Genomic DNA, 13,009 nt, shown 5'->3' on the forward strand with positions numbered 1-13,009 from the left:
CATTTACACTGGTGTTGGGTCTGCCATGGCAGCTCAGAACACCCTGGAACTCGGAGCAAGTGAGGAGTGAGAGTGTGTTTGGCTTTTCTTGCAGTGAGTTACAGAAATATGTTTCATTTCATTGAAATCTCTGGGACTGCTTCTTTCCTGCCCTTAGAGGACTTCAGTGTTTAGTTCAGTGTTTTGCCAAAATTTTTAGGTACAGTTATTCAGAAACTTTTTTTTTTTTTAATGCAGTGGAACTTAAATATATTGGGTACTCCATGAATTTCAATAAAATCTTTATAGCACATACCAAAGTGGTGTTAATGTATTAGTTGCCCACAGACTAGAGTCACTAAACCAAGTCGTGCTGCAGCTAAAGCAAAGTCAATGTTTCCATTTGAAATACAGGCAAAATTGGGGGTGATGTGTTAAGAATTCTTTGTTTGCAGAACAAGTGTTATTGAGGAATTAAAATCAGTGGGTTGCTTTAACCAGCAATGCTTCAACAAAAATTGTGTGAGGTTATTTTTCAGCATGGTGCAGTGAATCAGACACTCATAATTCCTGTGCTCCAGTCACTGTCAAAATTCTGCAATCACTGTCAAAAATTGTTTCAAATATTCTCCTTTTTCTTTTTTCTTTTTTTTTTATTTTGTCTGTATTCAACTAATAAATAAATAATTTTGAAGAAACTACATTCCTCAAAAAACTGAAGCTATTCCAGCAGATTCACTTCTGCAGTGGCCAGGTAAACCTGAAAGAAAAGCAATAACAAGAAAAGTATTTATAAAAATATATTTCACAAAGTAGGAAACAATACAGGAGTTTCTCTGAATACAATACATGGAGTAAATAAACAAACAATAATATAGCTTCAAAACAAAGTAGAAAATTAAAATGATTTGCATGTAATACGTAGTTTTCTTATACAATTGCTACTTCTAAATGGCAAGTTTGCATTACAAATTGAGTATGCTTGCAGCTTCTAGTGTTCTTTCTCTGTGTGCAAGAGCCCTGGTGCATCACTATGAGTATTATAGAAAAAAATGCTAATAACAGAAGCAGTAAAATTATGTACACACTGGTTCCTGCTCTAATACAGTGGAGAACTATAAGCATGTTTTTTTACTGTACTGTGTTATATGTGTGGATTTCTAAAAGTCTATAGTTTAAATATTCACATGAACCAGTTTACTTCCAGCTGTTTGTGCTTGTATTAAAAACACCAGGTACTAGATTTATGAAGATATAAAACTGTCAAAAGTTTTCTCTGGGAAAGTTTAATTCCTGCCAGCATTCTCTTAAAATTCAGCTACTGCAAATGGACAGGGAACTGCTTTAAACTGCGACAATTTGTCATTTTTCTTTTCAAAATGTACATTTATGAAACATTCATTATATATAGAAAAAAAAATCTAACTGATATAATTTAGTTCTCTTCATAATCTTACTCTATAGATTATCAGTCTTAATAAATAAAAGCAGTAATGGACATCAATAAAATATTTATTTCAAAGATTAAACAAATAAATTCGATCTTTAGCAATAAAATCAGCAATTCTTTCATTTATGTAAGTCCATCCCATTTCACAGTTTTTTTCCTTCAGAAGACGAAGCACAGGAATGATCCTTCTTCTAGAAAAAAAAGATCCTTTTGTGAAGCAAGGTTTTGCAGCCCTGCCTCTGAATCTCTACACATTAGTAGTATTTATTACCCATCACTGGAATGGATTAAGAACATGTGAATATTTTAAGGCTTGACACAATATTTAAAGATGATATTCAGTCTGTGGTAACGTGGCCAACAATTACTGTATGTACAATGGATGGTCACTGCACAGTAGGAGCCAGTAGGAATTGGCAATGCTATTTCTGTTCAGCATTGTTAAGAAGACCAAGATATTGCTTTGAACATTTCTGTGCCGGGATCTTTGTTGGCAATGCAGAAACAAACCTTTAGCTTTATACGTACTGGCAGGAGCTACTGTTCAACAGCAAATCCCTGCAAGTCCATTTCCTAAGAGAGCACCAATTTCTTTTTTGTTCTTTTCAATTCACTGAAGATAATCAAAGATCCAAATCTCCATCTTCAGAGTGGTCAAGTGAATATCAAATATCCAAAGACTTCTAGACACTCCACATACTTTACTTCACACTCCACAAGACTTAACCTCCTAACATATACTTTTTTTTTTGGTTCAACATTACAATGTAGTTGATTTTATAGATGACTGGCGCTAAACTTGCCTCTAAAACAAAAAGCCACATTAGTTTTAACTAACAGCAGTGGCCCTAGAATATTATATGATCATTAAGTCAACAGGGGAGAAGTTTGTAATCCACTGTCAAGTTTCTTTGTCACTTTCTCCAACTGAGTAAAGTTCTCCGAGTCTTTTAAAGCGAGGACCCCATTCACTGAGGTAGTCAAAATTCTGGTCTGAGTCTGATGTGGAGGACTCCAATGAGCTAAGGGAACCAGCTGCTGACCCCTTTCCTTCATAGCCATAAATCTGGATAGAGTCATATGGTGGAGCTGTGGGGTCATTATCAGCTTCATGAAGCCTTACATTAATAAATTCATCAACATCAACACCGTTAGGAACAGGTGCAAGACCCTGCCTGGGCATAAATTGAAGGTCAGGCTTAATATCCTTACGAGGCAAAAATCCATTAATTCCATCTGGATTCTGCAAAGTTGCAATGTCAAAGGCTTCTGTATCCTCCTCTCCACCTCCTTCATCATCATAGCGAATGATATTCTCCCTCACATCTTCGTCATCTTTGATGATCAGAGGCTCATTCTTATGTCTTCTTAGTGTTACAAACAGCACCACGATGACTGCAAAGAGAGCACCACAAGCTGATTAGGCAAAACATTTCCAACCCAAACACTACATGGTGAGTGCAGCTGGGGAAGGTGAGACGTTGCTTTTTGTGGAATTGGGGGTAATAAGGGGGAACAGATGAAAGACCTATGACTTCAACCCACTTCACGTGATGGAAATTTGATCAGAAGCTCTGATTAGTCCTCTAGTCGTTGATTATCAGCTCATATTTATGTCTGAAGCTCAGTTTTATAGAAGCAATAAGGTTTCCCATACTTCTAATTTCAAGCCTCAACTTTTCCCTTTGGAAGTGAAGTCAGGCTATCATTATTCACATAGTCAATAATGATCTACATTATGGATGTTGTTTTCAAATATTAGAGGGCGTTTTTCTGAAAACATAACCCTAATGGGAGAAGGAAATCAGTATCTTTTTCTACCTGTGCAAGAGACTCATATTATGTAACTAAAAAGAGAATGAGATAATAAGGGAGAAAGAAAGAGCTTAGCTCGATTTCAGAATTGTGGACAGATGCATGAAAAACTCTAAATGGGTTTCTCTTGTTTTTGCAGCTTAATGATGAAATCTCAGTTACTGATGTAAATCTCTGTTACAAGTGAAGCTGCAAAGTGCAGAAATAGGACTCTCGCTGTTCTCTCCTCCACTTGCTTGATGTTGTATACAAATGTTGTATGTTTTATTAAAATATACCACATCGCTTATCTTGTGAAGCTTTTGTGTCTCTTGTGACATTACAATCCAGAATAAACTCATAATAGAAATATACAAATATAAATATATATAAAGGAAAGATATAAAGCTATCAGAAAGCACCCAGAGGAGGGCCGGGGCTGGGGCAGGGTGCCCGAGGAGAGGCTGAGGGCAGCGGGGCGGTTCGGCCGCAGCAGAGGAGCTGAGGGCAGAGCTGCCCGGGGCTGCAGCTCCTGCCGAGGGCAGCGCAGGCCCCGCTCCGAGCTCTGCTCCGGGCCAGGGACAGCACCGGGGAGCGGCTGCAGCTGGGCCAGGGCAGGCTCGGGCTGGAGATAGGGAGAGGTTCTGCTTCCCCCAGAGGGTGCTGGGCACTGCCCAGGCTCCCCAGGGAATGGGCACGGCCCGAGGCTGCCAGAGCTCCAGGAGCGTTTGGGCAGCGCTGCCAGGGATGCCCAGGGTGGGACTGGTGGGGTGTCTGGGCAGGGCCAGGGGCTGGATCAATGATCCCTGTGGGACTCTTCCAACTCAGGACTATGCTTATGTGATTCATACAAGTCTGGCTGCTCCACACTCCCGATCTGATTTTCAGTTTCCCATTCCACACCTGAGTATTCTGTAAGCAGCGTGTGACTACTTCAGAACAGGACTTTGCTCCCTCTGCTTCTGCCCAGCTCTTAGGACACAAGGGATTCGGTCCTGACAGCACCGTCAGTGCTGCTGCATGCTGTGTTGGACTGGAGCGTCACTCCTCCTCTCGGAATCCCGCACCCCCTTACAGCTCCCAGGAATTAGGGGAGCTGTGACTCCAAGCTGTGCCACGAGTACCCACCAAGCAGCAGGATGATGCAGGCCAGGATGGCGATGAGGGCGCCCATGCTGAGCCCGATGGGCAGCACGTAGGCCTCCACGTTGCAGGACTGGACAATGCCATCGCTGCTGCAGCCGCACACGCGGATGGTCAGGGTGCTGGTGCTGCTCATGGGCGGCGTGCCGCTGTCGCTGATGACGATGGGCAGCAGGTACACTTCCTGCTTCTGCCGGCTGAACCCGCTGTGCTTGGCCAGGATGCTCAGGGTGTTATCTGCAAAGGCAAAACTGGCAGTGTCTCAGCACACAGAGGGGCTGCTAAACCCGCAGCTCTTCCTTGGTGTGCGCAGGAAACCTCAATGCAAACATTCCGTGACCTCCTTGTGCCAGCAGCGTGTGGCACAGAAATGCCTCCCCTTTCTGTCCAGCTGCTCGAAGAAGTGCAATATGTGGATTTTTTCGTGTCACATGGTAAGAGGATGATGATGGCAATCCCTTATTTCCCCTCTGCATACATCCCTACAGGTATCTTCCCAATCACTATTCATTTTTTTTTCAAGTCACACAGTCATAAAAATCCAGCCAGTAAAACAAGAGAGAAACAAAATGTTAAAGTTAAAGCATATTCACCAATTAACACAAATCTCCCTTGCCTTACAAACCACAAATTGCACAATCTTCTCCCCTGCTATAAAAGATTCTTCTTTTTTATATAAAGACAAAAGAAAAGCTAAATGCATTAAAGGCCATGGGCCTAATTTTCAGTGATTTAAACATTTATTGGGCCTCAGTGATGAAAATAGAGCAAACCAGGCTATATCTCCCATGGAGGAAGACAGGAAATTGGTCTAGAACATTCTTACCTCTGCACACATATGCAGGAAGTTAATTTTAGAAATATAAAGAGGCATCTGACTGCATGGCATCCTACCCAGCCATGGAATTACACAGTCAAATCTCTCAGAGTCAGTTCTCAGTTCACCACAAAATGAACACAAGTTGATTTTTCTTCTTACAGATTTTAATTTGTATAGTTATAAGAATTACAGATTCTAGCCAGTTATGAACACACTGCTATCAGATATCAGTGATCCTGTATGTGTCAGAGTGCTCAGGTATAAACCATGATTAGTGACATGTCAAATATGAAAAAAACTCTGTTTTCTTTATATACTTAAATATTCTCTAACTTTTAACTGCTTTAGTGTGTGGAATAAAATAATAATTCAGTATCAGGACTTATACTAACAGAGTGCATGTTGACTTGCACTAGTTTGCTGTTTGTGTTTTGTTTAATAAAAAGGTTCTCAGGCACAGAGAACAGGAATGTGTGTGTGTCTGTTTGTGTGTGTCTGTGTTGCCGTGGGATCCAATGACAATTTAAAAATAAAGCTGCACATCTTGTTTGGAAGAAGGAGTTGAAGTTCACCTTCCTGACGCATCATGAACAACAGAAAGCCTCCTGATATTTTATGCTCTGAAGTGGGCACATGCAATGCTAAATGTCATTCCATGGAAGGAAAGAAAATACTGGGAGTGCTCATATGACAATAGGCTTCTTTTGAAGATCAGGTCCCTTCCCACCCAAACATTCTGTGATTCTATAATTTTCTATCCCTTCCACAGCAGAGTCACCTACCAGTCACATTTACTTGGCCTGGAGAGGTTCTTACTATAATTTACATTGCAGGTGATGTAACCATTTCAGCATTTTTCATACATTCAGATATGCAACACATGAAGGTCAATCTAAAAATTATCTCTTTCAGAAAGCAGAATAAATATGGTCACTTTGCAGAACAAAAAGTACTCCTAATGATATTTTTCTTTTCCCCAGGATTCCTGAGGTTTTATCTATTCCAGTTGGAAACAGTCACATCAAAACTGATGGCACCCTGGAGCTAAATAAATAGTCTAGTTCTTCCTTGTGCCCTTTTTAAAATGAAAGGAAGCATATGTGTTTACTGAAGACAAATTCCAGGTATAAGCTCTTAAGAATTCTGACAACTCAAATAGGACCCAAGTCCCTGATGACACCCAGTGTCACATGTGGCAGTGTGGTGCAGTGGGAAAGTCACGTGTGTTTGAAGTCAATAATTAACCCACATTTGGAAGTGAGCAAAACCTGCACACCTCCTGGCTGGGTGTGTCAGAGGTGTTAACACATGTGTGTAAATTAAACCACTCCCAGTGCCATCCTTGTTCTCTGCAGGGAAAAAAGGGAAAAGTTATGTCGGGAAAATAATCCAGTAGCTCATTTTCCCTGAATATGGCTGTGTATAGCATCGCCAAAGAGTGATTACTGTGATGTGCAAAAGTTCCCTTTTTCTAATCTGATAGCCTTCTTTTCCCCCTCAGCACCCCTCCCTATTTTCAAATACTGGAAAAAAAATTCATCTGTCCATTGATATTCTCCTGCAAAATAAAAAATATCTCTGCATAAGTTGCATCCTTAATCCTTTTGCTTTAACATTTCAAAAGAGAAAAGAACTATGTGGTGCTCAATATCCAGCTCTTTCTGTCTTTGAGACAAATCCCACTCAGAAGTGTCACATCTGTAGTCATTTATTCCAACCTCTAGAGACTTTTACAGTTCTCTTACACAGTGCTCTAAAATCTGTACTGATACAGCCTGTTCCTTCCTGTAAACCTGCTGCAGGTCCTTTTCTGCCCAAGCTGGAGCAGAAATTAGTGTGCTGAGCCCAACAGCCCTGCACTTTACAGATATGCAAAACAGGGAAGGCACCTGCTTTAGGAAGAAACAAAAAAAGAGAAGCTGCACTCGTTGGGAACAGCTTCAGATCCCTTCCATCCTCCTGAGAAACACTGCCATCCTGTCTGCTGCAGAAAATTCTAATAAGCCAAAATCAGCGTATAACTGAATAAAAAAGGAAGGATGTACTCTAAAGAGTACCAAATAGAAGGGGGCAGAAAAAGTGAGAGGAAGGAGGAGAGATGGAGAAAATAAAGTGCCCACCAGTGAAGCATGCTGAGTGTAAGAAACCACCTGGTACCAGGAATGGTTATCAATTCAAGTTCAGCAGAAATGAGAGAAAGCAAAAGAGATGCAAGATTTGGAATATTTTGCCATGAGTTAATAAGTTGCAATGGCTGGACAGTCAGAACTATTCAGAAGAGACGTCAAACTAGGAGAAGAGAATAACTTTCTTTTCTTAGAGATGACTTGTATGTTTGGGTTTTTTGTTGTTGGTTGTTTGTTTGCTTGTTTTTTGTCAGAAACTGCTGTGTTTGACTAAAGGTGAACAAGTTATGCCTGAAAAGAAAAGAAACTGACAAGCAGAAAAATAGAAAAAGAAAAATGAAATGACCAAATTGTTTTGCCAATGGGTGGCGAGTCCACCATTTGACTTAGGAATTTTGTTTAGCAATAAATTCTTTCCCCTTCATTGCTGTGTTTTAAAATAAATATACCTTGGTATTGCTGGAGATGGGCTCTTGAATGAAGGACAATGACTCCCCAGTTGACATTTTAGTTGGTTTCTAGAACCTGAAGATAAATCCTAGCAGCTGATCAGCAATAAACTCAATTTATCTGATTTGCTTTCTCCTTTCTGTGGATATTCCCCTCTCCCAGAGCTGAAGAAACAGCAGGAGTCTCCTCCAGGAAGGAACAACCTCCAGCACTGCTGCATGAATTAACTTGGCAGCAGGTGCTCAGCAGGAGAGGGGACAATCGCCTTCCCCTCATCTTCCCAATTAACCCACTGATCCTTCATGATAGTGCTGCTTGGGTTGTTTATTTATTCATGTTACTTTTAGCAAAACAAGGACAATCAGGTGCAGAAAAACCCCAAACCTCTCTGTTCATAGAGCTCTGAGCTGCCTGCCACAGGCAAAGAGACACTGAGTGCGTGCCTCCAGTCAGTGAGGCGTATCCAGGAGGGGCTTTGACATTCTCCATCAGAGTGAGTCTCCTGGAATTCAGTGCCCTTCTCTGCGGAGAGAAGTTCATGGAAGTGCCTGAGTCCTATGAAATTCCCTCTCCCTGGTGCTGTACAAGCCGCCCAGGATGGACCAGGAGCTGCATTCCATCCTGCAGGCTTCAGGAATGGTGTAAGATCTTTGTAACTGTATTAGCATTGGCATCAGGTCGGAGGGACACAACTCTGGGAATACACAACTACAGCTCAGAGCTGGAGCTCACTTTTGCCTTTTTTACACATAAAACAAACCAGTCACTCAGCTCACTGGCTGACTCTCAGTTTCTGAAGTTTACATGCAGATTTTTGAAATAACCATGAAAGAGACTGCTTTGGGAATATCTCCCTCACAGCTGGAACGAAGAATGACACTGCAGAAGGTCTTTAAAAGATGTCCAGTGTGGTTTCTAGACAAAGGTAGTTTGCATAACCACAACAATTACCACAGGGCCAAGTGTTTTCTGCAGATTCCCCAACTGTTCTCAAATCTCCCAGATCTCTTTTGAGGCTCTTGGAAGAAAGATTTGGAGAAAATGTAAATGCAATCATTTTAATACAAAGCTACTTCTGGATTTGCTGGACACGAGTGACTTCAATGCCATCGATAGCAATCAGGATGTGAAATTAGCAGGCAGGAGTCAACTCCTTCATATCCCACCCTGTGCAAGAATACATGTTGCAATTTTAAGCCAGACAAAAAAATAACAGAACAAAAGTAAAAATCAGAAGCAGTCAGTTTGCATTTAATGTCATTTTCTCTGCACACATTATTGCAATTCTTTAATTCCCTTGCAGTCTGTAATATGTTGAGATCAGTGGAGTTCCCTGCTGGGCAACCTTACACCTACAGAACTCTGCCTTTCTTTTTCTATCCCTTTTATAACGCCCTCAGAAAGATCAAATAATTAATGGTATTAAGGACTTTGTGGTAGAAGTCGTTATCTATGCTGGATATATCAGTCATGTGAAGAGAGAATTTTAATTGGAAACTCTACAGCTGGAAACAGCAGAATGAGAGAAATATATGTTTCTTCCTGTTTATTAGAGCTATCTTTCTGTGTACATTTTTAAATCTCAAACAGATTCTCTGTGAAATAGGGTCCTTTGACACAAGTAGAAGAGCAGCAGAAATATCCTTACTGTGACACTCCCTGCTTTTTCTGATAAGGAAAAGACAGGGACAGCTCATTCATTTCCAATCTCTGTTCAAAAGTAGCATCTATTCTTAAATAAAAACCCCAAACTTGAAATAACAGAGCAATTGAATTATTATCATCAAGGTTTCAGTGGAAACTAGCAAAATACAAGCAGAAAACCAGAGCACATGACATTTGAAGGAATGTGAGCTCTAGAACATTTAGCAACCAGCTGCAAAGGCACTAAAAGAGAACATTCAAGAGAATGCTGATGCCATTTCAGCTTTTCATAACCATTAATAACCGTAATTAATATGCATGTGTCTCCTGCAATAGTTAATATTCACTAGTGGAAGCCTTACAATGTCAAACAGATTTTTAAAAGATCATTTATAACATTGGTATTTTTGTCTTTCTTCAAAATTCAAACATAATGGCAGTCTAACATTGGTATTTTTGTTTTTCTTCAGAATTCAAACCTAGTAACAGAAAAATGGTGGATTATAGGGAAGATTCCAACCCCCTTTTTAGAGCCTGAGAATAAAGCTGTCAAGAGCCACGGAGGTCTCTCAAAAAGTCACTGTATACACTCCATGAGCTCCAAGCCATACCTTAATCATTATTCTTTTGAATATTTTCTCAATAATTCTTTCTATGAAAAGATTTACAAATAACACCTCTTTAGATTGGTAGGATTGCACTGCAGAAACCCACCCAGTGAATGCAGCCCCGACAAGTCACTGCCCATAGCCCCACTTGTGGTAACTCTCTAACTCTCTTGATTTGAAATCTCTCTTTTTCCTTTTTGCAATTACAAAATCCCTGGGAAAGGACAGTCATAATCTCCTTTCTGATCCACCACAAGAACCAGAAGTGGCAACTCCGAGCACACCCTCATCCACGTCCCCCTTGTAAAAAATGATTGCTCAAAACAAAAAACTCAGGGGTGAGTTTTTCAGCTCAGGCTGTGAGCTGAAAAACTGATTTATTTGTTTCAGACTCCACTTTAGTACAAGTTGGAAGCATCAGTTTCCTGCTTCCAAAAGAATGTCATTAAAATGTGTTATGAGAAATCTCCATTTAAGACAGATTTTTTTTTTTTTTTTTTTTTATTTCTGCCTTAGGCTGAAACACATTTTAAAGGAATATTTGATTAAAAGGGTACAATTGTGAGGTTTTATGTTATAAATCTGGCAATAGTTAGTAGCTGAAAAAAATAATCTCTTTGTTCATTAGAATTGCTATAACAATTTTGTTTAATGATTAAAATTAGTGTTTTTAACTTGGCTGTATTTATAAAAAATACATTTTTATGATAACATATACATATGTTTATTAATGTATCTATATATACAACTGTGCCATGTGTATTTTTACAGCTGTACCAGGCCTTCCCTGATGACTGTCTCAAACAAAATCCTCTTGAACAGCAGTTTAGAAGGAAAATGACCCTTTGCCTAATCTCTATGGTAAAGACATAAATATCCTATTGAAAGAGAAGGCTTACAAAATCATCTGAAAATAAAGAGAGGCCATTTTTATGTTATGCTTTTCCTGATTTATGATGGCACTGAAGGATTCACAGGTATTCCAAACTGACCTGCTTTTCATAAGTGTCAAAAATTTGTGATGTCTTCAAAAAAGCAGATTGATGACTGCTATCAAATTTGATGGCAGGCACCAGGTTCAAAAGAAAAAAAAAAGTTTTCATTATAAAAATTCACCTACCTGATCAAACTGTCTCTCCTACCCCATAGCAAGTTGCATTCTATACTGGCATATTTAATGGCAATTCCCAAAATATTCCTATCACAAATCAACTAACACTTGAATTATTTTGGGTCTTTTTCTAGACCTGGAGTTTCTGCAATCCCTTAAAACACCAAGAAGAACACAGGGGAAAAATAAGTATTTCATGTGAGAAAATGTATTGGTAGAAGAATAATTGGAAAAAGTCACATATTTTGTATCTTTGATTATTTTTTTCTCTTTACCATTTGGCTTAAATAATAATAGTTTATGCCAGAACTGAACAGCTGAATCAACTAATGAATAAAAAAACCTAAACACATTTCCATGTAGTCCTTTGCAGAAATAAAAAGTACTGCTGGGAATTTTGAATCATGAGCAAAGTAATATTTAATCATGTATACATCATTCTCATATGTTAAAATTTCTTGGAAAGGGGAATAATTATGTTAGTACTACTGTGTAATACAGAACTTGTAGTAAATAAATTCTTGACAGGAGGAAAAAAGAAAGCCAGACAAATTAACAGCAAAGTGATGATGAATAAGCATTTCCTCATACCTTTTTCCTTTGAAACTGTGAACTTTAGATAATAGTCTGTATAATTTCTAGTTCTATTCGTTTGGAAAAGTCTGAACTTTAGATAATTGTCTCTTAAGTATTCTAAAACTTTCCTCTGACCTTTAGGCCAGCAGAGCCATAATCAAACATAACTATTTGGTCCCTTGCAGTCTAGCAGCAACTCTTGTATTTTGTACCTTGGTTTTTTAACTCGTTGAAGAAAGGACAGAAAATCCCTGCTGAAGAAATAATGATGTAGAAGCATGCCTTGAGTCTGAAATAGTACCAGTTTTATTGTTAATGGGGTGGAGAAATAATTAGGACATGGTACCTCTCTCTCTCTTTTTAATCTACAGACCCCTAGAGCAAGTCAAAGCAGGACGTTTTGGTCTCTGGGTCTGTTTAAGCTCCACCGTGTTTGAACTGCACCCAATACACCTGAGTCTCACTCACTCTAGAATATCCATTTATCTCTTCCAAACCCCTGGTCCCACTTAGGATTGGCACTCCCATAATGGGAAGCAAATCCAGGCCAGTGAAGTTGTGAGAGGTGCTAGAACAGCACTGGCTTTTGCCTCTCATTTTTCTCCTCTGTATTCAAGCAGCCAGTCACAAAGTTGTTTACTAATAATGCCACTGCTTTGACATGCTTTACTTTATTCGGATCACATCACTACATGGCATGTGCATTGAATGGTACATCTGTAAAGTGCAAGAATTAATGCAGGTTGCCAAGCTCTGGTTTAGAAAGAGAGATGAAATGGCTGTCAAATGTGCTCAGCATTAAAAATACATTATTAACACAGCAATTTGCATAGACTGATGGATCATTTTTGAAATCTACATATTCTAGTTAATTCTATTCTCTTGTTATTTTAACCAAAAAGTTTCAGAAAGTGATACTGTGTTTTACAGTGCTTTGATAAAATAATGCCTATATTTTGCATTTGAACCAAGAACTTTCCAGTACTGTATTACCAGATTCCAACAAAAATGCTGCAAGGATAAATAAAAAAGTCAAGATATCCCAAGGCTGTGCCATCTGCTTTTCTCTGGAGGGATAATGGATTTTCAATCTTTGTATGAATACCTACTTACAAATGCAGTGTGGGAGGAGAAGCTGGTGGCAGACAGGGATCTGAGCCCCTCAGGCCACAGTGACACGTACAGCTTTAAACATCACACTGACTGCGTGTTCTCTTCTGTGTAGAACAAAATCTCAATCAGGTTCAATGAAATTCAGCATGCTTCTGGAAGGTGATGGAAAAGTTCCAAGAATTCCCTCCCACGTTC

The 13,009-nt window shown here is 39.5% G+C and overlaps 1 protein-coding gene across 1 annotated transcript in view; it reads right to left on the reverse strand.

The window, feature by feature from the left end:
- Positions 1 to 766: 766 nt before the first annotated feature.
- The window catches only part of CDH8 (cadherin 8), a 153,900-nt gene continuing 141,657 nt past the window's right edge, over positions 767 to 13,009 (reverse strand). Inside the window, exons 12-13 of the mRNA XM_042027639.1 lie at positions 4,352 to 4,603; positions 767 to 2,824 (exon numbers count right to left, since the gene is read on the reverse strand). Of these exons, the coding sequence (XP_041883573.1) occupies positions 2,331 to 2,824; positions 4,352 to 4,603 (746 nt within the window). The 3' untranslated portion in view covers positions 767 to 2,330. The remainder of the gene's footprint in view (positions 2,825 to 4,351; positions 4,604 to 13,009) is intronic.

This window comes from Corvus kubaryi, unplaced genomic scaffold (assembly GCF_017639235.1).
Source record: "Corvus kubaryi isolate FWS band 111438036 unplaced genomic scaffold, C.kubaryi_AGA036_p1.0 37300, whole genome shotgun sequence".
NCBI lineage: Eukaryota > Metazoa > Chordata > Aves > Passeriformes > Corvidae > Corvus > Corvus kubaryi.